This window comes from Stenella coeruleoalba, assembly GCF_951394435.1.
Source record: "Stenella coeruleoalba genome assembly, chromosome: 7".
NCBI classification, from domain to species: domain Eukaryota; kingdom Metazoa; phylum Chordata; class Mammalia; order Artiodactyla; family Delphinidae; genus Stenella; species Stenella coeruleoalba.
The window spans coordinates 120,375,423-120,396,431 of NC_137153.1; the positions used below are offsets into that span (position 1 = coordinate 120,375,423).

The following is a 21,009-nucleotide window of genomic DNA, read 5'->3' on the forward strand; positions in this document are numbered from 1 at the left end:
CTCCTCGCCAGCTCCTGGGACTTGGCGCCCGCTCCCACGACAGCGAGCTCGGGGGCCCAGGCCCTGGCCTGATGTGGGAACGGGAGGTGGGGGGTTGTGGGAGGTAGGTAGATAGGGGCGCGACCGAGCGAGACTCCTCCCCGGGCGGGGCCGCCCCTGCGCGCGCGCCGACGCCCCGCCCCCGCCCTCCTGCGCGCGCCGACGCCCCGCCCCCGCCCTCCTGCGCGCGCCCCCGCCAGGCTAATTAGGCACGCGGTTTGTTTACAAACATGGGCGCCCGGCAGGTACGCGCCGCCAGACCGTGCGCGCCTGAGGTTAGAGGGCGGCCCCCCGGACTCCGGGGTCCTCCGGTGCGGGCGGCAGCGGCGGGCGAGCGCTGGCCGCTCTCCCGCCTTTTGCGCGCCTCCCCGAGCACCAGGAAATACGCCCAGAGGCGCACGTCCCTTGCGCGGGAGGGCGCGCGGGAGGGCCGCGCCGGGTCCCCGAGTCGCCGCCGGCGCCGCGCCCCGCCCCCGCGCGCCCCCCGGCCCGGGCCCGCTCGCGGCCGGGTCGGCGGGGCGGGCGGCGGGCGGGGGCGCGCGGGGCGGGGCGGGGCGCGGCGCCGGCGGGGCCGGGACATGTAGTCCGCGCGCCATGGCCTCTCCTGGGCGGCCCCGGCGCGGGCCCGGCCGCGGACTACGACTCCCGCCAGGCGCCGCGGCGCAGCGCATGAGCCCTGCTCGGCTCCGGCGCGTCTATTATGCTGCCGGGGCCGGCGAGCCAAAGAGGAGCCGGCCGCGCGGGCCGGGAGGGGACGGCCGCAGGAGCCGCCGAGGCCAAGTACGCCTTTCTCTTGCTTCCTTGCGCGCGCGGGGCGGCGGGCGGCGCGGGTGGCGGCGGGCCGGGCGGGGCGGGGAGCGCGGCCCCGTACGCCCCGCGCAGGCCGCCGGCGCGTCCGGGGAGCCGGGCGCCCGGGACGCCGTCGCCGCCTCCGCCTTTGTGCGCGGCCACGATGCAACAAAGCGCGGCGGCGGCCCGGGGTCGCGACGGCGGCGGCGGCGGCGGCGCGGGCCCTCTCCCCTCCTCCCGCGCCCTCCCGGCCGCCCGCGTCCCGGGCTCGGGGGCGTCGCCGCGGCCGGGGCGCGCAGCCCGGAGTTGGCACGGCCCGCGCGCCCCGCGCCAGCGATCTCCCGCGCGCCCTCCCTCACGGAAAGGATTTTTTTCCCCCTTTCCTCCGCCCGCCATCTTTCGAAGGGGGGGATCGGGGCGGACGTGGAGGGGAAGGTGCGCTTCGGCGCCACTTTCCCCGCGCCCCTTTCCCCGCGCCCGTCCCGCCCGCCCTGGCTCCTGGCCGCGGGTCTCGCGCGGGGGCCGTAGCCGCGGCCGGGGCGGGGGGCGAGGCCGGGCCCGGGAGCGGGCGGCGTGGCGTGGAGGCCGATTTCTCCAGAGTTAGGCGCCCGAGCTGACTTTGAGCCCTTTGGAGTTGCTGGGTCGTTGCAGCGCGGCCAAGAGGAGACCCAGTTCCCGTTTTGAAATCAGCCCGAAAAGCGCTTAATCCGGGCGAGATTGAGTTGCGGGAGGAGCGGGGGTGCGTGCCCTCCTTCCCACTCAGGGTGGGCCGCGGCCTGACAGCACGGCACAAGCTCATCGGGGAGAAGTACTCACCCCAAACCTCACACGGCCCCCTGGCCCTCGTGGGCTCCCCGTGAATAAAGCTGGGGCTCGGGGGAGTCCTCTTCCTCCACCGGTTGCTCATCCGGGGGCAGGCCGGGGTGGAGGTCTTGGGCCGCCTCCTTTCCCTCGGGGCTAGGGCGCAGTTTTGGAAAGATGAAAGTGGGGGTACGGAACCGGTCCGCCTGGAGACCCACGTGGGGCGGTCCCGTGGTCCATCCTGAGGGTTCCCGCCATTGGGCCCAGTCCCTGACCATCCTGCGATCCTTCATTTTGGCTGAAAGCTTTCTACCCAAAAGTGCATAACTGGGGTGCCCCCGTGTGTTCCCTGGGTTGTGGCTGCAGAGTTAATGGGGAGGTGGCATTGGGTATCAGTGGGCAAACTGGCTGGAGGGCGGAAGGCAAGTAAATGAAGGAGTCGCTCTGGCCCCTCCTCCTCGTGCCCCCCCCAAGTGAAGACGAAAGTTTTTTTTTGTTTTTCTTTTTTAATCCTGCTTTTGTAGGCCTTCTTCCTGACTCTTTCTTTAAAATAGGAGTTCTTTTCCTGGGTCCATGGAGTGGCCCTGGGGAGATCCTGAAATCTACGCAAAGTTGCCTGGGCGGCATGTCTTCTGGGGGAGTAGTTGGCTTTCAAGGGTAACAAGAAAAGGCCTGAACCCGTGCAAGGCTGAGTCTTCAGGAGTTAGGGACCTCCTTCCCTCCCTCCCTCCCTCCCTCCCTCCCCCCTCCCTCCCTCCGTCCTCTGGCAGCCCTGAGTGCGGCCTCTCATTTGCAAATAAAGCTCTGTGTTTGCCCTTTTCTGTCTTGAGGCCTTGATGTGTGCTGGTGGTTACAGATCGGGAGAGATAGGGCACACGGCATCTGGGGCGGGCGGTGTGGGTCATTTCGCTTTGACCTTTCTGGTAACCTCGGGGGCCCCAGGACTCTGGAATCCCGCCCCAAGCAGCTTCTCAGAAGCTTCGATCCAGTCCCAGCCCTGCCACGGGGACGTCCGGGGAGGAGGGACGGGCAGCACCAGGTCAATTTTTGTTTTGTTTTTAGAAAGTGGAGTAATTGCTTTCTCTCCACCACAGCCCGCGCGTGCTTGGGAAGTGAGCTCTGAATAAAGGGAGAGGATTTGTAAATATTCTGCTCCTGCCTGCCTGGCCCAGCAGAGCGGTCACGGGCAGAAAGTGAAAGTGGGGGTGGTGGCGGGGTAAAAAGCGAACCGCCTACCGCCCGCCGCAGCCGGCGGCTGTTCCTGCGCCCTCTTCCTCCAGGCTGGCGAGTTGCCAGCTGCCCGAGCCCTGCGCCGGGCAAGCGGCGAGGCGCACGGCCATTTCCTGGTTCTCGGCGACAGAGCTTTCCCTGGGGAGTGCTGGCCGCGGCCCCGAGTGGAGTGGTTGGTTCGGCACCAGCGGGCCGGCTCCAGCGTCTGCCTGGCTCTCCGTCCGCCGCTGGTGGGCCCTGTTCTCCTCGGGAGAGCGGCTCTCAACCAGTGGGTCCAGGGGGAGCTGGGTCGTGTCGGGAGTGTGGGGGGGGTCCACCGCCCCCCAGCGAGCGGCTGCATCTGGCCGCTTGCTTCAAGCCTCTCTGCAGGTCGCTGGATTTTCGGGGCGGTCGTGTGGGTGGGTGAGTGAGTAGCCTGGTCCGCCTTTCCCGTTTCCCCACGTGATGGTCTAGCTGTAAAGCGACAGAACCCCCAGGCAGGGCCCACAGACCCTGCATTAGCAGGGCCGTATCTAGTCAGCATTCCTTGCTTCCGAAGGAGACTTTAGTGAATTGTGGCAGAAAGCGGTGTCCTGCTGGCCGTATTCCTGCCTGCTGGGAACTTGTCAGGGGAGCCCCCTGCTCGGGAGCCCGCCCGCCGTCCCACCCGAGGCTCTGCCCCCTGGTTGCGGCAGGTGTCAGAGCAGCGCGCACTGCCCAGTGTGCTTGGCTCGGGGCTGCTGGTAGGTGCCCAGGTGGTGAGTGGCTTGTTGCACCTCCTCAGCCACCCCGCCCCGCCCATTGTGAATCCCTTTGGCACCTGCACCCCTGCTCCGGGTGCCTGTGGTCCTGCCTCTGAGAAGCACGGGCCTCTTAAAGGCAAAGCGTCACTTTCTGGATCTGGAGCGGAGATGACGGTTACCTGTGTGGGGGTGTCTGTCCAGAGGCCGGAGGCTCTGCTGTGTCAGTGCTGTGGGTGAGTGTTTATTTCTTTTGCCAGGTTTTAACTATCCCACAGGAGAATCAGTTCTCAGCCTAACCCCTTTTTTAGGGCCTTTGTAACCTCGAGTTAGAACCGGCAGGTGCACTTGGGGGGAAGCCCCCCTCCCTTCCTGCTGCAGTGCTGGGAGAGTGCACCGGAAGGTCACGAGGTGCCTGGGAGAGTCCTTTCGCTGCTGTTTGGGAACTGCCACTTGGGATGCGGGGGGGGGGGGGGGGGGCGGGCTTCAGGCGCCCCAGTGGGATTTTTCTGCCAGTGCTGGAAGCTGGGCCTGGTGACCCGTGTGGCAGCGTTTCCACAGTGATGTTCAGGAGTGTGATCCGGAGGGTGTTTGGGGGGGCTGGGGCTCCAGGGTCCCCGCCGAGGTCCCCGGTACGCGGGGGCAGGAACGCCCTCGCCTCCCGTGAGGCCGAATGCGTGTCGTGCGGCTGGACCCTCGTGACGCGTTACCAGGAGGAGGCGGAGCCTGGGGGCAGCCTGGCCTGACGGTGTCTCAGGGATGAAACTTGGGAGCAAAGGGAAAGGCAGGGCAGGAACGGGGTGCTGCCCAGCTCCAAGCCCGCTTGCGCCGTCGGGCAGAGCCGTGGTGGTGCCAGCCTGGTGCTGCTTGTTAAGAGCTGGGGCCCTGCTGGCTGTGCACCCCAGATAAGGCGCACACCCACCCTGTGCTCTGTTGTCTTAGCTGCCACCAGGCTGTCGTAGGTCTGGGGTGGGGAGACACCAGTGACCGTGTGACTGTCCCCTGGGATGACAGACCCCCCCCACGCCCCGCAGGCTGGGCGGGGCAGCAGGATGCGCTCCGTTGCGAGCCCTCGGGCTGTGGGAAACGTCCCAGCGACAGCGGGCCAGGGGCCCAGCCCTCAGGAGCCTGAGCTCAGCCTGGTGCTGGTTGCCGGAATGGGTGCTGGTCCCTCTCCAGGGCTCCCAGGCTCCGGACAGCCCTCCCGTGGGAGCACCTGCTGTTCTGGAAAGGCGTGGGCACCCGGGAAATGTGTTTGTGTTGGGCAGGGTCGGGGAGATGAGAGCCTAACTCGGACCCTGGTTTACCGAGGCTGCACCATCCTATCCTCGGCCCCGCTCTGGGCTGGTGCCGGCGGGCTGCCCTTCCTGCTGCTGACCCCGAGGGGCAGCTAGGGTGAGGGGTGTGGAGGGCTGGCTGCCCCTCGACATCAGGATCCGGCAGTGGTCGGGGGCTCCCAGTCTGCTCGCCTGCCGCTGTGTCTCTGGGCTCCGTGGCCCCCCAGGCCCTCTCCGCCTCATGTGCCGTCTGTTAGGTGGGGTGATGGGGTCAGAGCTTCCCTCTGAGGGCTTCTCCCTGGGGTCTCAGTTGAGAGGGACCTGGGGGACAGCCACTTCCTCGGCCTGGTCTGGGGTACAGTGCCTGGCTCGGGGTTTTGGGGGTTGCTTATGCACACGCGTCGGGCCTTGAATGGGGGGTGTTCTGTTGGGACGGGCACAGAACACCCCCCCGGGGGTGATGACAGCACGCCGAGCCTTGGTACTCGCAGGGCCGGGTCCCCCCGTAAGTGCGTGTGACCGCCTGACCCCTAGCAGAGAGGATGGTCCCCCCTTTCCCTCTCCAAGACAAAGTGTGGCGCCGGTCACGCTATCCTCACTCACTGTGTCCCCTGACCTTCCCCTTTGAGTGGTGGGTCCCTCACCCCCCTCCCAGAAGCCCCATGGAGCTTAACACGCCCCCCCCCCCCCCCCGACACACACATCACACAGCGGCTTCTTGTGGTTTTGCAGTTGGTTTTTCTTTTGGGTAGGTTGGTTGAAAGGTGGGAGGAGACAGAGCCTCACAGAGGTGGGGCGGGGGCGGCTGGCCTGACCCCCGCCGTGAGCAGTGAGCCCCACTCAGCAGGGCTGGCGACGCCCACCAGAGCCGGTATCTCGGGTCCAGGGTGAGGCCTACGTTCTGGCCAGAAGGGAAACCTTCAGAGGCTGGCTTCCCTGAGGGGGGCTGGCGGGCTGGGGAGAAACATGGGGCATCAGGGAAAACTGGATCGAGAAGGAGCCTTAGGTGCTTGGGTGCCAGGAGTGCAGAGCCGAGAGGACATGGTGGCGTCAGGAAGGGGGACCGTGGCTGCCGGCCCCTCAGTGGGCCAGGCAGGGTGCCTCAGGAGACCCCATAGGCCTCGGGGTGCTGCAGACGTTCCGTGGGACCGATGGGGTCCCTTGCCGGTGGGGAGCAGAAGTGATCCAGACCAACGGTGGGCTTGGGGCCCTGGTCGGGGCCAAGGCGCTCCAGGCAGAGCCCCTTCGGGGGCAGCCGTGGTAGCACTGCTCCCTGCCCGGGCAGGGGGTGGGCAGGGGGTGGTGGCCAGCAGGGCCCAGTGTGCGGAGGACCCCCGCTCGCCCACCTAACGTCCCCTGGGGCCCCACGGGAGGAGGCAGTGGGCTCCGTCTGTCACGGAAGCCGACCCTGCCCGCACGGATCCTGTTTCCTGAGGCCCGGCTGCTCGGGGGCAAAGGAGCTGGGGCGGCGGGCCTTGCCCCTTCCTGCAGCTCACCGCCCCCTGTCTCTGCGGGATTGTTGCAGGAGCTCCAGGAGGCAGTGTTTTTTTTTTTAATAAATTTATTTGTTTTATTTATTTATTTTTGGCTGCGTTGGGTCTTCGTTGCCACGCGTGGGCTTCTCATCGCAGTGGCTTCTCTTGTTGTGGAGCACGGTCTCTAGGCACGCGGGCTTCGGTAGTTGTGACTCGTGGGCTCTAGCGCGCAGGCTCAGTAGTTCTGGCATGCGGGCTCTGTAGTTGTGGCACATGGGCTCAGTAGTTGTGGTGCACGGGCTTAGTCGCTCCGCGGCACGTGGGATCTTCCCGGACCAGGGCTCGAACCCGTGTCCCCTGCATCGGCAGGCGGATTCTTAACCACCGTGCCACCAGGGAGGTCAGGTGGAGGAGTCTTCGGGGTTGGGTGGACGGCATTGCTCACAGCCTGGCTCTGCTTCTGACTGGATGGCCTCGTGCCCCTTGATCTCTGAGCCTCTGCCCCCCCACCTGGAAAGTGGAGCCCACGTGACCCACACTGACGCCAGGATGGGGCCCAGGGAGTCGGGGCCGTGTAGCGTTGGGCCCCCCAGGGGTGCCTGACTCACCTGATCCCTGAGTCACCCGACTCAGCAAGGCCGGTGGGTCTGAGCAGGGCGAGAGGGAAGGCGGAGGGAGTGCAGGCCCTGCCCCTCCCCCCTCCCCCCCCCCCAGGATGGTGGAGTCACTCCCTGGCTTTTTTCCTACCTCTGATCACCCCTCTGAACGTCAGCACCCCCTACAAGCCTCCCCTCCTTCCTGAATGTGGCTCAGGACTTCCCCCTTCAGGCCCAACGCCCTCCAACCTAGGAGCCTCCTGAGGACCCCCTCCACCTGCTTCCTCCTCTGACCCCCGGCCTCATCCCCGACCCCGTGGCTGGAGGCCCTTCCCCTGATGCTGGTGAGTGAGGCTCTTTCTGCCCTTCTGTCCGGCATCCTGCATCTAGCATCCCCACGACACCTGTCGGGGTCCAGGCTGCCCAGGAGTGCCCTCCTCTGCCTGCTGTGGTCCTGTCTGTGGCGGGAGGGCCGGAGCTGCTGCTGCTGCGTTTTCAGGGTGTTGCCCACAGTGGCCCCTGGACAGAGGTCCCCACTCTCTCCTTGTTTGTCCAGGACCCTGAATAGCCCTGGTGTCCAGGCTCTTCTGATGTGTCCCTCTGGGCTGAGCAAGCCTACAGGGGCCGGTTCTCTGCACTTTATTTCCGATTCCAGTTCCCCAGGGAGGAATGAGGTGGGTCCCAGAGGATGAGTCCAGGGGCGGGGAGATGGCCATGACCTCCGGGTCCGCCTGCCCCGGTCTGCAGCCAGGTGTGTCCAGCTCCCGTGAGTCCCTCACGGAGTGGCGAGTGTGTGACTCTGGAGGGTGGGGTGACTGGCCTGTGTCCCCCGCCTGCCGCTGGCCGGCCGTTTGGCTTTCTGGACGCTTCCTCAGGATCCACCAGAAGCCGCGTCTCTGGGTTTTCTCTTGCTGTTCAAGGGCTTTTGTGGTCTGTCTGAGCATTTCCTCTCTGGGTGGTTTCGAGGGAAGGTTGTCTTCACTCTGACCTTCGCCCCGTTTGTGGTGCCGCCTCCCGCCCCGTCGGGCAGCCCCGGGAGGTGGGGGTGGGGGAGATTCTCCGAGCCTTGGTTTCCCCTCTGAGGGGTGGGGCCCCGTCCCTGCCCTCGGCCCGGGTGTCCCCGCGCGGTGTGCGCCACCAGCCGGGCCAGCGGATCCTCAAGGCTCCTTTCCGAACCCCACCTCCTAGAAGGCTGGTTTCCAGCTCGGCCGTGTGGAGCGGGCCCGGTGGGCTGTGACGCCGGTGAGATCGGGCTGCACGTCTTTGCCCGCAGGAGATGAGACACGCCCGTCCCGCTGGGGGCTTGGGGGTGGTGAAGGGGAGACCTGGTAACTTGCGGGTTTTATATGTCTGGGTTTAGGGCGCTGGGCTCTGCCACCTGCACTGCCCACCCGGTCCCGGGTTATCCTGCCTGAGTGCATCTGCCCCCACCCCCTCACCTGTAGTCCTTTGCTCTGCCAGGCGGGGGGGGGTGGGGTGGGGTGTGGCACGAGGAGTAGGGTCATGTCCCCCAAATCTCGCTGTTGCTGTGGTGGTGGGCAACGCAGGGTCCTGAGCACCCAGGGAAAAGGGTGGGGCAGGGGCTTTCCAGTGTGGCCAGTTGAGAGACAGCAGAGGCCCCCAGAGTACTCAGCTTCTGCCACGAGCACCCCTGCTCCGTCCTGTCCCCTCCAGACCCCCGCTCATTTCAGCCCCCTTCCCACCTCCCCGTTGTCACGAAGCGAGCTCCCGGCACATTTCCTTCGTAGGACGTTGGTGCCCACGAATAAAAGACAAGGGCTCTTTAAGACTTATAAAAGGCCACAGCGCCACCGTCACCCCCAGGGCGTTGACGTTGGACCCCAGAGATGGTCCGAGAGACAGCGTTGAGGTAGATGCCTCTTGCCTCACTGCCCGGCAGGTGCTTCTCACAAGCTGGCCCAGGGCACAGGCGCTGGGGTCGGGGGCCACCACCTCGCCTGCCCCGGCCGTCCTCCCTCCTGGCCACGTGGGGGCCGACCCCCGTGATGGGCCGCCTTCCTCCGTTCCAGCTGCAACCCCAGAACACTACTCTGTGGAGGGGTGAGCTTTTCTCCTGATCCTTTTGCGCTGAAAGCTGACCCTTGACAGCGGATACGAGGCTGTCTGTGGTCCTTTTTTCCTCTTAGACTGAACATTTGTATGTTTCCCTGCAGAATGTCGTGTCTGATTTGGTATGTTATCTCAGACCCAGGGGGCTGGGGGTGTCTCTGGGAGACCCCCTCCCCCCACCCCACGGAATGGTGCACTGGCTGGGTTCTGAGACCCGAAAGGTTCACTCAGGACACGCCTGGCTCGGGGAGAGCGGCTGTCAGGCTCTGGCCTGTCCCATGAGGCCGGGGGGCGGTATTTGCTCCCCCCGTTCCTGGTGGGCGATGCCTTCTCGTGTCCGAGTGCTGGAGAGGGGATGTCAGGTGTTCCCGGGGCTCATGGGCTGTCCCAGGACGGTGGGCGTCTGTGGGGGCTTTGCTCCCGCCCCCAGGGGGCAGCTCGACAATGTGGTGAGAACCTGAGCTGGCACGCCACCTGTGAGCTCGGGGTGCCACGGGCTGACCAGGGAACCCGGGGTGGGGTCCCAGCCGGACCTTCTGTCTGCTCCTTCTGTGGCCCCTCGTGGAGTCTCCGCCCAGCCTCAATGGCTTGGAACATGGGAACGGGCCGGACCCTTCTGGTACCCACCCCCCACTCTGAATTTGCCTTGTTTCCCTTGATTTGGGGGCCTGTGGGCACCCCACTGGGATTCCCTCGAGGATGACGTCTGGCGGCCCCCATGGCAACTTTGGGTCCCCAGCTGGTGAGGCCTGCTGGGCAGGGTGACCAGGCCTCTCTCCTGGGTGGGGCCTGGCATGGCCTGTGTTCCCACGAGGGGCCAGTGGCCACCGGGAGGGGACCGGCCCGGGGGGAGCTGTGCAGAGGAGCAGGTTCCTTCCTTGCTCTCCGATGGACAGGCCGCCTCCGTCTGCACCTTCGTCGTCTCCTGCGCAGCTCGCCGGCTCCGGCCAGGGCGGCTCAGCTGGGTGGCCTGTGGTTCCCTGCCAGGACCACGTGGGGTCGGGAGGAGGATGACGGGTTGCTCCTGGTGCGCCGGGACGTGGCAGCTGGGAGAAGTGGGAAGCCGCGTTTGTGTTTTAAACGGGTCCATCCCAAGTGTAACCTCATGGTGTCTTCATGGCATGCAGAGGTGGGTATCCAGGGACCCTTGGGCTCTGTCCCTTTGCTGTGGCCCCTCCCTGCGTGGCTTGGGAACCACGGGCACCTCCTTTTTTCCACCCGAGGGGCCAGTGTCACCCAGCTCTCTAAGCACTCTCCGTGATGTCCCTGGCCTCCCACGTCCTCGTGGGTGGGGAGCCATGCCTCCATCCGCGGGGCTGCGTTGGGGGCACTAGACAGCTGATGGCCGTGCTGCCGGGGCTCAGCCAGGAGGGGAGCTGGCATTGGACCCCGGTGTGGCAGGCCCAAGTGGGCACTCCCCGCTGCCCTTCTGCGTGCTCCTCGTGTCTGGGGCCCTCTTTGCATCTCTGGCCGGAAGTTAGGATCAGGCCAGGGACTTGGAGGGGCACTGCTGGCCTGTGGCCTGCCCCCAGGGCTCGCCAGGTGGCCTTGCCGTTGGTTGCAGTGGGGTCATCTGGTTCCTTAGCTGCCCGGCTCCTCCTCTCACCCTGTGTCACCCGTGATGCCAGGAGCCAGGTCGGGGAGGCGCGGGGTCCTGGGCTTACGTCCCCGAATCTCCACGTGGGCAGCCTCAGGACGTAGCCCAGGGATGGGGGAGCCTCAGCTCTGTCGTCTGTGCGATGGGCCTGGTCATTGACCTCATAGGACCACATGGTGTCTCGCCCTCAGCAGAGGCGTGAAGGGCTCCTGGCCGTGGCCGACCACCCAGTGCATTAATTGGTGCTTCTCCAGGAAGCGCGGTGAGAGTCTGTTCCTGTGCGGCCGGGGGACCCTGGGCGCGGGTAGTGGGGGACTCCCCCACAGTCTCCCCTTCCTGTTGCTTCAAACCCCCATGTCCCTCCACACCTCTTGTCCGTTACTGATGGCGGTTCAGGGCTGAGCCCTGTGACAGGGTCAGCTGGTAGACTGTTTAAGTTCCAGCTTCTCTCTGGAAGCAGCCTGTGCCTTCCGGTCTCAGAATGTGGCCCTGACCCCCGCCCAGACCGGGAGGCTGACGGACAGCACAGCTGCTGGCGGCGGGGAGCTGGGCGGCACCCTTGGCATCCATCCTCGTCCCTCTGCTGCCCCGACAGGTGGGCGCTGGGGGGATTTCTCGGCCCTCCGGGCGACACGGGGGTGGCCGACGGCGCCTCCCACTGGTGGCCCTGCCGAGATCCAGCCAAGACTTCGGGGTCGTCGCGGCCCCCGGATTTCCCCTGGACGGAGCACACGGGGCTGCCTGGCCTGTCCCCAGACTCTGGGGCAGTGTCCCCAGGCCCCAGAGGAAGGGAAACGAGCTCTGAGATGCTTGGCCATGTTTGTACATTTTTCCAAAAGAGAAATCCCTTTACACTTCTTTCTTTTTGCAAAAGTAACACGTTCTTAAAAAGAAAAAAAAAATCCACCGGTTCAGAACTGCCAGCAGAAAGGGAGAAAGCAGCCTTGGGGCCCGTATGCTGTGGGTGTGAGGCCCTGAGTGCTGGGGACGTCCATCATCTTCCTGCCCCTCGTGGGAGCGTCCCGAGGCGGCGTGGGGCCTCCTGCATTCCCGTCCATGCTCAGCCGGGGTCTGGTTTCCTCGGGGTCGCTGTCGGGTCTGCGGGATTGCGGGAGAGGCAAGGCCAGGCTCTCGCTGCGGCTCCGCTCGCCCCGGACGTGCCGGCCCTGAGGTCTGGGCTCCGTGTGAAGGAGTGAAGGCTGTGCCCCAGCAGGGAGCTGCGTGGCCCCTTTACTCCGCCCGCCACCCCAGAGGGGACAGCGCGGGGTGACCTGTGCGATTGTATGTCCCACCGGAGAGGGTCATGCCCGAGCGCCCCGGCTGTCTCTTGCCAGTCTCCTCCCCGGCCACGCAGCCCTTCCCAGGAGATGGGTCCTGGCTCCTGGGATGGAAGGGGCTTGGGGAGGGGGGTGCCCCCCAACCTCTCACGCTCTAGCTGCCCTCCCTTCCTTCCTCCCTGTTGAGCTGGTGCCCAGGCTGCCGGGGACAGAGGACAAGCCAGGCGCCTGCCTCCGCCGTGGGGGGTGCCATGTGGCACAACCTGATGGGGGACACTGCGACCCCTGCGGTCATCCACACGTCCCTGCAGGGCTGTGAGTGCATGGGGGGCCCCCCGCCTCGTTCCAGTGGAGGTGCTGGGGGCAACGTTCCTGTTTGCAGAGAGGGGGAGGTCCCATTGCCACGTGCTGTCCCCCAGGCCGTGGGGGCATCCAGCACCTTTTGCATGTGTCGCCCCTAGACCTCACAGACCCTGCTGGGGTCCCAAGTGTTTCCACACCTCGGGACTCCCTGTGGCCTGGGGTGAGCGCTGGCATTCGGTGAGCTTAGCCACGCAGTCTGGGACCCCCGCCGGCTCTGCCTTGTAGCCGCTGGGTGCTCACCCCACGATGGGGTTGTGTCCTGTGTTTGCTGCGGGGGCCGGCTTCCTGCTCAGCCGTGGGTGTGGGGTGGTTGGTGATTGGTCAGAAGAGGGAGGCAGGGCAGAGGCCAGGCCGAGGGTCCTGACGGCAGCCCCAGCACATCCCTGCAGAGAGCTGTGTCCGTCTGTCCTTGTGCTCGGAGGAGGCCGGTGTGCTGTGTCCCGCCCGTTTTCTGCTCCCTGGACCGTGCAGCAGCAGCGCTGGGTACTGGGCATCTGCCCACCCGCCCCACATCTGGCGGCCCGCAGTGCACCGGGCTGGCATCTAGGCCCAGGCTGGGGGGTGGCAGGAACAGGGTGCATCCTTCCCTCACGGATCCCGGGTCCCCCCACGTAGGGAGCTGCCTCAGCCGTCCCGGCAGGACCGTGCGGCGATTGGTACGTGTCCAGCACCGACCTGAGCGCTCTGTGTTGGATCCCTTTAGTCTCACAGAGCCCTGTGGGGACACAGGGGGACCAGATCCCATGGCTGGCGAAGGGCAGAACTGGAATTGCGAACAGGAGCCTGGCCCCGGCATCTGCTCTGCACCCCTGAGCTGCCCGGGGTCCGGAAGGGTCCGGGAGGCCCTGGCGGGTGGTGGCATTGGGGCAGAGGAGCCAGAGGAGGAGAGGGAGGGTGTGGGCCTGCGTAGCCACAGCAGCCAGGACAGGGAGACGAGTCACTGGCCAGAGCGGGACAGGCAGTGCTGCTTTGGACAGGAGCCCCGTGTAGGGCAAGGCTGTCCAGGGGAGGGCAGGCCCGTGGGAGGTTCGCAGAGACCCCAGCAGGAGGCGGTGGTGCTGGGCCAGAAGGGGTCAGACCTGCTGGGGGTGGGGCTCCAGGGTGAGCACTCAGGCGCCTTTCCGTCGGGTGGTGTGTTGCAGCCTCAGCGCCGCCAGCCCGGCGGGCACGGCCGCCCTCTGTACGGAGCTGCCCTGGGGGCCAGGGCGCTGCCCCGGGTTGGCGAGATGGGGGCGTGTGAGAGGCGCCCGCTCGCCCGGGGAGAGTGTGGAGGAGAGGAGCTGCAGGCCCCCGGGATGGCGGGCGGGGAGGCCCCTAGGGGTGCTCCAGAGCGCTCCTCCGAGGAAGGGCGGGCAAGCGGGGCAGGTGTGCTCGGTGGCCAGGTGTGCGCGGCGTCTGTTTTGAGTCCTCTTCCCTCTTGGTCGGGGGGCGCTGAGGAGGCACTGGCTGGGGTTTAACAAGCCAGCATGGGGGGGCCCTGGTCTGTACCTCGTGCTGATGACCGTGGTGTAAACACGCCCACGTGGCAGAGCAGGCTTCCGGCAGGACGTCCGTCAGCCAGCTCGAAAACTCTCCCAAGTTTTAACGATCTGCTTTCGCACGTCGTAGAGAGCATGTTTCCAGCGGCCGACACGCGCTGCTCTGTCCTCCCCGAAGGCTGGCCCCCAGGCGGGCCCTGCCACCCAGCCCAACCCGGCTCAATCCCGTGACAGGTGCACATAAACACCTACGCGGTAGCAGCGCGCACAGATGCCGCCCGGGTCCAGATTTCGTATGCAGCCCCCAGCGCGTTTTGCGTCCTCAGGCGACATTGGGACCACCGACTTCCTCCCAAGACGTGGTGGGGTTTTGATATTGGGGGCAGCCCCTTCATCCTTTACTGCACAGCATTTTTCTTGGTGCTAGTTGGTCTCCTGGGGACACACGTGGGGCAGCGGCAGCCGCTTCCTTCCCAGCTCCACACTCAGAGAACATTCCGAGAGTTGGGGTGTGGTCCTGCAGCCCCTCACTCGCTGAGGCTGCAGGCTCCCATCGCCTTCTCCCTCCACCCCCACCCCGATTGGCTGAGGGCCGGCCGTGTCCACAGCCCAGCCGCCATCACAAACCAGAGCCCGTTCTCATGGTCACGTTAGAACCTCCGTCGGTGGCCTCACTCAGAGGGCCCTGGCTCCGTGTGCCACGTGTGGTTCCACGCACGTTGTGCCGGTCCACGTCGTAGCTCTCTACGTGCGGATCATTCCCTAAAATGTTGCCACAGTCAAGAGCGGCAGGCGGCTGGTGGGCAGTGAGCCGACAGTGGCCCCCACCTGGACGGCCGCCGCCCCGCCTGCCCAGGTGGCACCTGCTGGCATTCTTTCCCGTCACCTGTGTCTCTCCCTGCCCCAGCCTGAGGGCAGCAGTGGGAGAGTGGTTCTCTGACAGGTGAGGGTTGGCCTGACCGGGCGGAGTGCGCCGACGTGGCCTCACATGACCGCACGGCTGTGCTCGGGGACCCAGGCGAGGCGGCGGGGCCTGGGGTGACCGGCCGTTCCCTGCCGTCCCTCCTCCCCCGCAGGTGCTGCCTGACTGGGCCCAGACATGGGATGTCGCACCTCGGCGGGGAGCACAGAGGAAGCCAGGGCCTCGCCGAGCTGCTGCCGTGACGGCCAGTGAGCGAGCAGCCGGAGGATGTCCACCACGACAACGGTCGCCCCTGCGGGGATCCCGGCGGTCCCGGGCCCCGTGAACCCGCCCCCGCCGGAGGTCTCCAACCCCGCCAAGCCCGGCCGTAAGACCAACCAGCTGCAGTACATGCAGAACGTGGTGGTGAAGACGCTCTGGAAACACCAGTTCGCTTGGCCCTTCTACCAGCCCGTGGACGCCATCAAGCTGAACCTGCCCGTGAGTGGCCCCCACCCGCCGGCCCTGCCCCTCCGCGGCCCCGACTTCTGGGAGGACGGCCCCCCTGGCCTTGGCAGAGATGGTGCCTGGAGGCGGCTGGTCCTGCTAAGCCAGGCACAGCTTAGGACCCACAATGACCAAGGAGCAGAGGGGATGCTTAGGCGAGTGGGGGAACGGAGGGCGGCTGCCCAAGTGCAGGAAGCGGGGAGAACCCTTGGCCTGTGGGGGGATGAAGGGGGAGCCGGCGATGGGGCTCAGGCCTAGAGGCTCGCCTGTGTCTTCATCCTGTGCCCGGCACTGTCCTGCGGAATGACGCGTGCACACCCGAGACCCTGCGCTCGAGACGGGTGCGGCCCACTTCCCCAGGGATAGCGCCTCAGCTGCGTGCCCGGTGCCGACCTGACCATCTGACGGCTTTCTCTTTTGGACCCGAATAGAGAGCCCCTGAGTCCTGCGAGGGGAAGCCCTGGGCTAGCACTTGGCGGCCTGGGTCCTGGGCCAGCTTGGCTTCCGGGCACTGCGGGCCCCCAAGTGAAGTTTGGAATCTGGGGAGGGGTCTCAGCCCCACCTCTGGAGCCTAGAACAGCTCTGGGCTCTGCCCCAGCCCTGCGGGTCTGTGCATCCACACAGAACCCTGCTTAGGCCGGGGGCTCAGCAGGGATTACGCTGGCCAAGCGCTTGCCCCAGACTTCACGCCCACCTGCCCTCAGGTGAACAGAAACTTGGGTCCAGCCCCAGTACCCAGATCCCTGAGGAGACTGCCCCCTGCACAATCTCTGTGCTTGGGAGTCGCGAAAGTCGTCATGAATTTGAATCCAACAGTAACACCCCTGACAATCTCTTTCTTAGGATTATCATAAGATAATAAAAAACCCAATGGATATGGGGACTATTAAGAAGAGACTGGAGAATAATTATTATTGGAGCGCGAGTGAATGTATGCAGGACTTCAACACCATGTTTACAAATTGTTATATTTATAACAAGGTAAGAAAATGGTGTGGCGTGGGCCCTACACGCCCCTGTGAGCTGCCCCTGGCCCGGGGAGGCCTGGGGTGGAGGGCCAGCCTGGGGTTGGCCGGTGCCCGCCGGGCTGGGCTGGGCGCTTTGCAGCAGCTCTCAGACAGGCCCAGGGTGCATCCCAGCCTCGCGCTCAGCCCTTGTCTGGCCGCGATCCCCTTGTGTGGGTCCCACAGGCTACGCGTTTGAGCGGTTGCCTTGTGTGTGGACCGCCCCCCCGCCCCGCCCGGCCCCGGCCCCGGCCCCGGCCCCGGCCCCGTCCCCTGCTCCAAGGAGGGAACATTAGAACAGCCTTTTCGGAGGGCGTCGATATGTACCAGACGCTTTAAAACGCCGACGTGCTTGGACCTTTTTTCCTCTGGGGGATGGGATAAAGGGTGGTTTTTATCCTTTGTGGTTTTTGAATTCTTCCAAGAGTTTCCACGTTAAAATATGTTCTCTTTGCCTCCCTCCCGCCCCGCCACGTCCCTTCACAGCTTGCTAAATAAATGTTTTTCTTGAGCAACTGCTATGTGTTTGTCTGCTGCAGACACACGGCTCCTTTCCAGCAGGTAACCTTGCCTCTCCTGTGTCTTCAGCCCACAGATGACATAGTGCTCATGGCCCAAGCCTTAGAGAAAATTTTTCTGCAGAAAGTGGCCCAGATGCCCCAGGAGGAAGTTGAGTTATTACCCCCTGCTCCAAAGGGCAAAGGCCGGAAACCAGCTTCGGGAACCCAGAGTGCAGGTAAAGGGGTGGACGTGCAGTCCTTCTCTCCACCTCTGGCAGGTGGGCAGGGCGCCGATGACAGCGTATCTTCTGAGGGTCCGTCCGCCCCTCTGGGCTCAGTTTTCCTGACCCAATCTGCAAGGTTGGGTCAGTGATGATCGGAGCTCCGGGAACCGGGCCTCTGCTGTGTGTGGCCTGCAGGCCTGGTGACCTTGCTGCCGCCTGCCTTGGAGCCTCGCTCCGGGCAGGGATCGTGCTCCTGCTGTGTCCCCACGCTGCTCCTCTCCCACCCACCTCACCCCCCAGCTCTGAGGACACCTCTTCTGGAAGCCACGCGGTCCCTTTGTCCCCTCCGAGGACTTTGCCTCTTCGGCACACTTTGTGTTCTCTGTGGCCTGTCAGGGAGCGGTGGGCATTAGGGTCAGCACGGGGGGGTGACCTTACCTGGTCCGGGCACCTGGAGCAGAGGTGCACCCCGATGGTGAGCTTCCCGGGCGGCCCAGCCCTCCAGAGAGGCCAGGGTGTTTCACACTTACAGACGGGGTTGAGGCTGGCTACCTGTGGAACCCGAGTCAACCCCCTGGCTCTTCCTTACCGGGCTGTGCACCTTGTCCTGACTCGCTCATTTGGCCCACGGAGGCAGCCACGATGAGGGCCAGGGTCTCGGCAGGAGGGGCTCTGCTGGCACCCGGCGGGCCCTGGCTGGAGGGGATGGTCCCGGCAGCGTCCAGAAGCATCGCTGGTAGAGCCGGGTCAGTTCAGCCTCCTTTCCTTTGTCCTCAAGGTACGCAGCAAGTGGCGGCCGTGTCCTCTGTCTCCCCGGCAACCCCCTTCCAGAGCGTCCCCCCCACGGTCTCCCAGACGCCCGTCATTGCTGCCACCCCTGTGCCAACCATCACTGCAAACGTTACGTCGGCCCCTGTCCCCCCGGCTGCCGCCCCGCCCCCTCCCGCGACGCCCATCATCCCCGTGGTCCCTCCCACGCCGCCCGTTGTCAAGGTGAGCTTCCCCCGGGGCGTACGGGATGCAGGCAGGTGTGGGGCGGGCAGGAGGGCGCTCTGCCGCTTTCCCCTGGCACCGACCGCTTGTCGGGAGTTGGGCGTATGTGACTTTGGACGGGTCCCCTCCCCCGCCACGCCCGTGAGGTGGGCCGCGGTTCCTGACACCGACAAGGAGCCCGAGGCTCGGAGCGGCAGGTCACACAGCTGGTGAGGGCGGCTGCGCTTGAGCCCCAGCTTTGCCGGCCTTTGCAGGGCGTGGGCCGAGGTGGGGGGCGCAGAAAGGAGGGGGGTCCCGGCCCTCGCCGCCCGCGCTTGCGCCCGGATTGCCTTGGCGCGGGGAGGGCGGTGGCGGCCTCCGCCTGCTCCTCGCGCCCCCGTGAGTGTGCGCGCACGTCCCTCCCCCGGCTCCCTGCGGGCTTTCCACGGCCGGGCCTGGGCTCGGAGCGAGCGCTCCCCGCGAGATCCGGGGGCCAGCGAGGACGGCTGAGTGTCCTGCTCTGAGCAGGCCCCCGTGCCGGCCACTGATGTGTATCGTCTTCTCCGATTTGACCCTCACAGCGAGCGACCCTCTGGGGCAGGCAGTATTTCCCCCATCTTACAGATGAGGAAGCAGGCGCTCAGAGGGGTTAAATGGCTCCCCCAAGGTAAAACGCCATCTCCGTCGCTTTCCTCTCCCCCGTGGCCTCCACTGCCTGTACTCGGGCGGCGCCTGGCCCGGCCGCCTCACTCAGCGCCCGGCTGTCTTGGAGCATGTCCCGTCTGCCATGGCCCCATGAGCCCCCGGGCCCCGCGGCACGTGCTTGGCCTCCGTGGGCGCCCGTGAAGTGTGTGTGGGTGGCTGGCTCGTGCCCGCCAGCCTGGGGGCAGCGGCTTGGTGACTTTGGTGGCGCTCGGACAGCAGACCCCCGTGAGGCCGGCGGCCCAGGTGCGCCTGGCTCCCAGGGGCTGCTCCGCCCGCCCGAGCTGATGGGAGGGGAGCCCCCTGGGCTGGCCTCGGGGTCACAGCGACCCTGGCCACCCAGGCACGAAACACGCGCTCACGCACTGGACACACCCACCAAGTGCTCGTTGGTCATTTCAGTGTTTCCTCCCCCGGTGGGAAGTAGCTCTGTGACATCTGCTGCCCTCAGGGTCAAGTCCAGCCCTGCCCAGGCACTTACCCCCCCGGAGTCCTTGGTCCCCAACCTCGTGCTGCTGCTTGTGTTTCCCGGCTGGGCCGCTGCCCCCGCCCCGCCCCCCGCATGCTCCTCCCGCCCCCCTCGTCCCGTGGCTGCCACTGTCCTGGGAGCGCCAGCTTTGAGGCCCGCGTCTGGGACGCCCCTCTGGCCTTTGACCAGCGGGGGTCCTCTCGCCCCTGCTGTCCCCAAGCCCCAGTCCCACTTGGTGACGGTCCCAGTCACGGTGCCACCGCGGTTGTGCGAGTCCCTGAGCCGCGGCCCAACCCCAGGCGCGGGTGGGCTGCGTGCTGCATCTCACGCCGCTCGGGGTGGTGAGCGCCCACCGCGACTGCGCGGGGCCTGGGGTCTTGGCGGGCGGGCGGGGCTCAGGGACGGCCCGGGGTAGGTTCGGAGTCCAGCCTCACCACCGCCAGCTGTGTGACCTCGGGCCGGCAACGTGGCCCCTCTGAGCCTCGGCGTCCTGCGTGGCGCGGGGCCCCGGGAGGATGGCCGCGACCATGCATGTCCTTGCTTCGCTCGGTGCCTGGCGGCTGGTCCGCGCTCCAGGGGCGCCACCGCAGCGGCTCGGATCCCGGATCCCGGGGCTCACTGTTGTTTTGCTGTCGCAGAAGAAGGGCGTGAAGCGGAAAGCAGACACTACCACGCCCACGACGTCCGCCATCACCGCCAGCCGCAGCGAGTCACCCCCGCCGCTGGCGGACCCCAAGCAGGCCAAGGTGGTGGCACGGCGGGAGAGCGGGGGCCGCCCCATCAAGCCGCCCAAGAAGGACCTGGAGGACGGCGAGGTGCCCCAGCACGCGGGCAAGAAGGGCCGGCTCTCGGAGCACCTGCGGCACTGCGACAGCATCCTCAAGGAGATGCTGTCCAAGAAGCACGCGGCCTACGCCTGGCCCTTCTACAAGCCGGTGGACGCCGAGGCCCTGGAGCTGCACGACTACCACGACATCATCAAGCACCCGATGGACCTGAGCACCGTCAAGGTAGGTGGGTGGTGAGCCAGCCGGGCCCCCTTCCCCTGTCTGGGCGGCCCCTGGCACCTGTCGTGGTGCTGATGTCTTGTGCCGGCCCGGGGGCAACGCAGCAGGCTTGGGGCATCGCCCGGCTCCTTTGGCCTGCCCTGCAGCGGCAAACGGGGCCTCAGGGCTGGCCCGGGGCCCTGGCATGGGTCTGGCAGGGTCAGGGAGGAAGGTGTGCTCTGCCCTGCGCTCACGGAACCGGCAGCTTCCTCGTCATCTGTTCCTCTTGAGCTGGTTTCATCATCTCGTTCATTTTCATCCCGGCGCGTTTGCAGGTCTTTGTAATGACGTTAGGCGAGGTGGCCCTTTCCCGTGGCCCAGCCCCTCCCTGGACAGAAGTGGGCGCTGGACAGGGTGGTGGCAGAGCCGAGACCGGGAGCCCCGGCCTCCCGATTCCCGCAGCAGGGTCTTCCTGCACTGGGGGCTTCCCCCTTGGCTTTTGTGGGTTTTCCTCCGGGTCAGGTCAGTTGTGTACAAGCAGGGAAGAGCAGGTCTGGGCCAGGCAGAGATGGAGAAAATTCCCCGGCTGGCAGCGGCAGCCTCGAGGGCAGGAGACCTGGGGTCTTCTCAGAGTGCGTGCACGAGGGGTTCCTGAGCCCCCGTCGGGCTTGGGCCCCAGCACAGCTGCCCTTCCTCGGTCTGGATCGGTCTCTGACGGTCTGAGGAACGTCCCTGGCCGTTGGACCGTTACCTGGAAAGGTAACCCCACAAAAGGGGCAGGTGGTTTCTTGGCACCGATGGGGTCTGGGCCCTGAGCCGCTGGGCTCAGTCACTCTGCCTCATGTACCTGGACACTGCCTCGTGTATACCTGTCTGGGGCAGACTCTCTCTCCTTAATGGAAGTCTTCCTCCCCGCCAAGGGACAGGACAGACCTGGCCATCTAGGGCCGTGGTTCCCGGGGAGCTGGCCGAGTCAGGCGGGCCTGGCTGGGCTGGGTGACCGGGCAGCTTCCTCACCTTCTCTGATCTTCGT

General features: G+C 66.2%; 1 protein-coding gene across 2 annotated transcripts in view; it reads left to right on the top strand.

Annotated features, from left to right (window-relative positions):
* The first annotated feature begins 749 nt into the window (after window positions 1-749).
* The window catches only part of BRD3 (bromodomain containing 3), a 35,439-nt gene continuing 15,179 nt past the window's right edge, over window positions 750-21,009 (top strand). For both annotated transcript variants that reach the window (XM_079927735.1, XM_079927734.1), the window contains exons 1-6: window positions 750-819; window positions 14,788-15,113; window positions 15,963-16,100; window positions 16,712-16,859; window positions 17,626-17,840; window positions 19,629-20,000. In XM_079927735.1, the coding sequence (XP_079783861.1) occupies window positions 14,901-15,113; window positions 15,963-16,100; window positions 16,712-16,859; window positions 17,626-17,840; window positions 19,629-20,000 (1,086 nt within the window). In that variant the 5' untranslated portion in view covers window positions 750-819; window positions 14,788-14,900. The remainder of the gene's footprint in view (window positions 820-14,787; window positions 15,114-15,962; window positions 16,101-16,711; window positions 16,860-17,625; window positions 17,841-19,628; window positions 20,001-21,009) is intronic.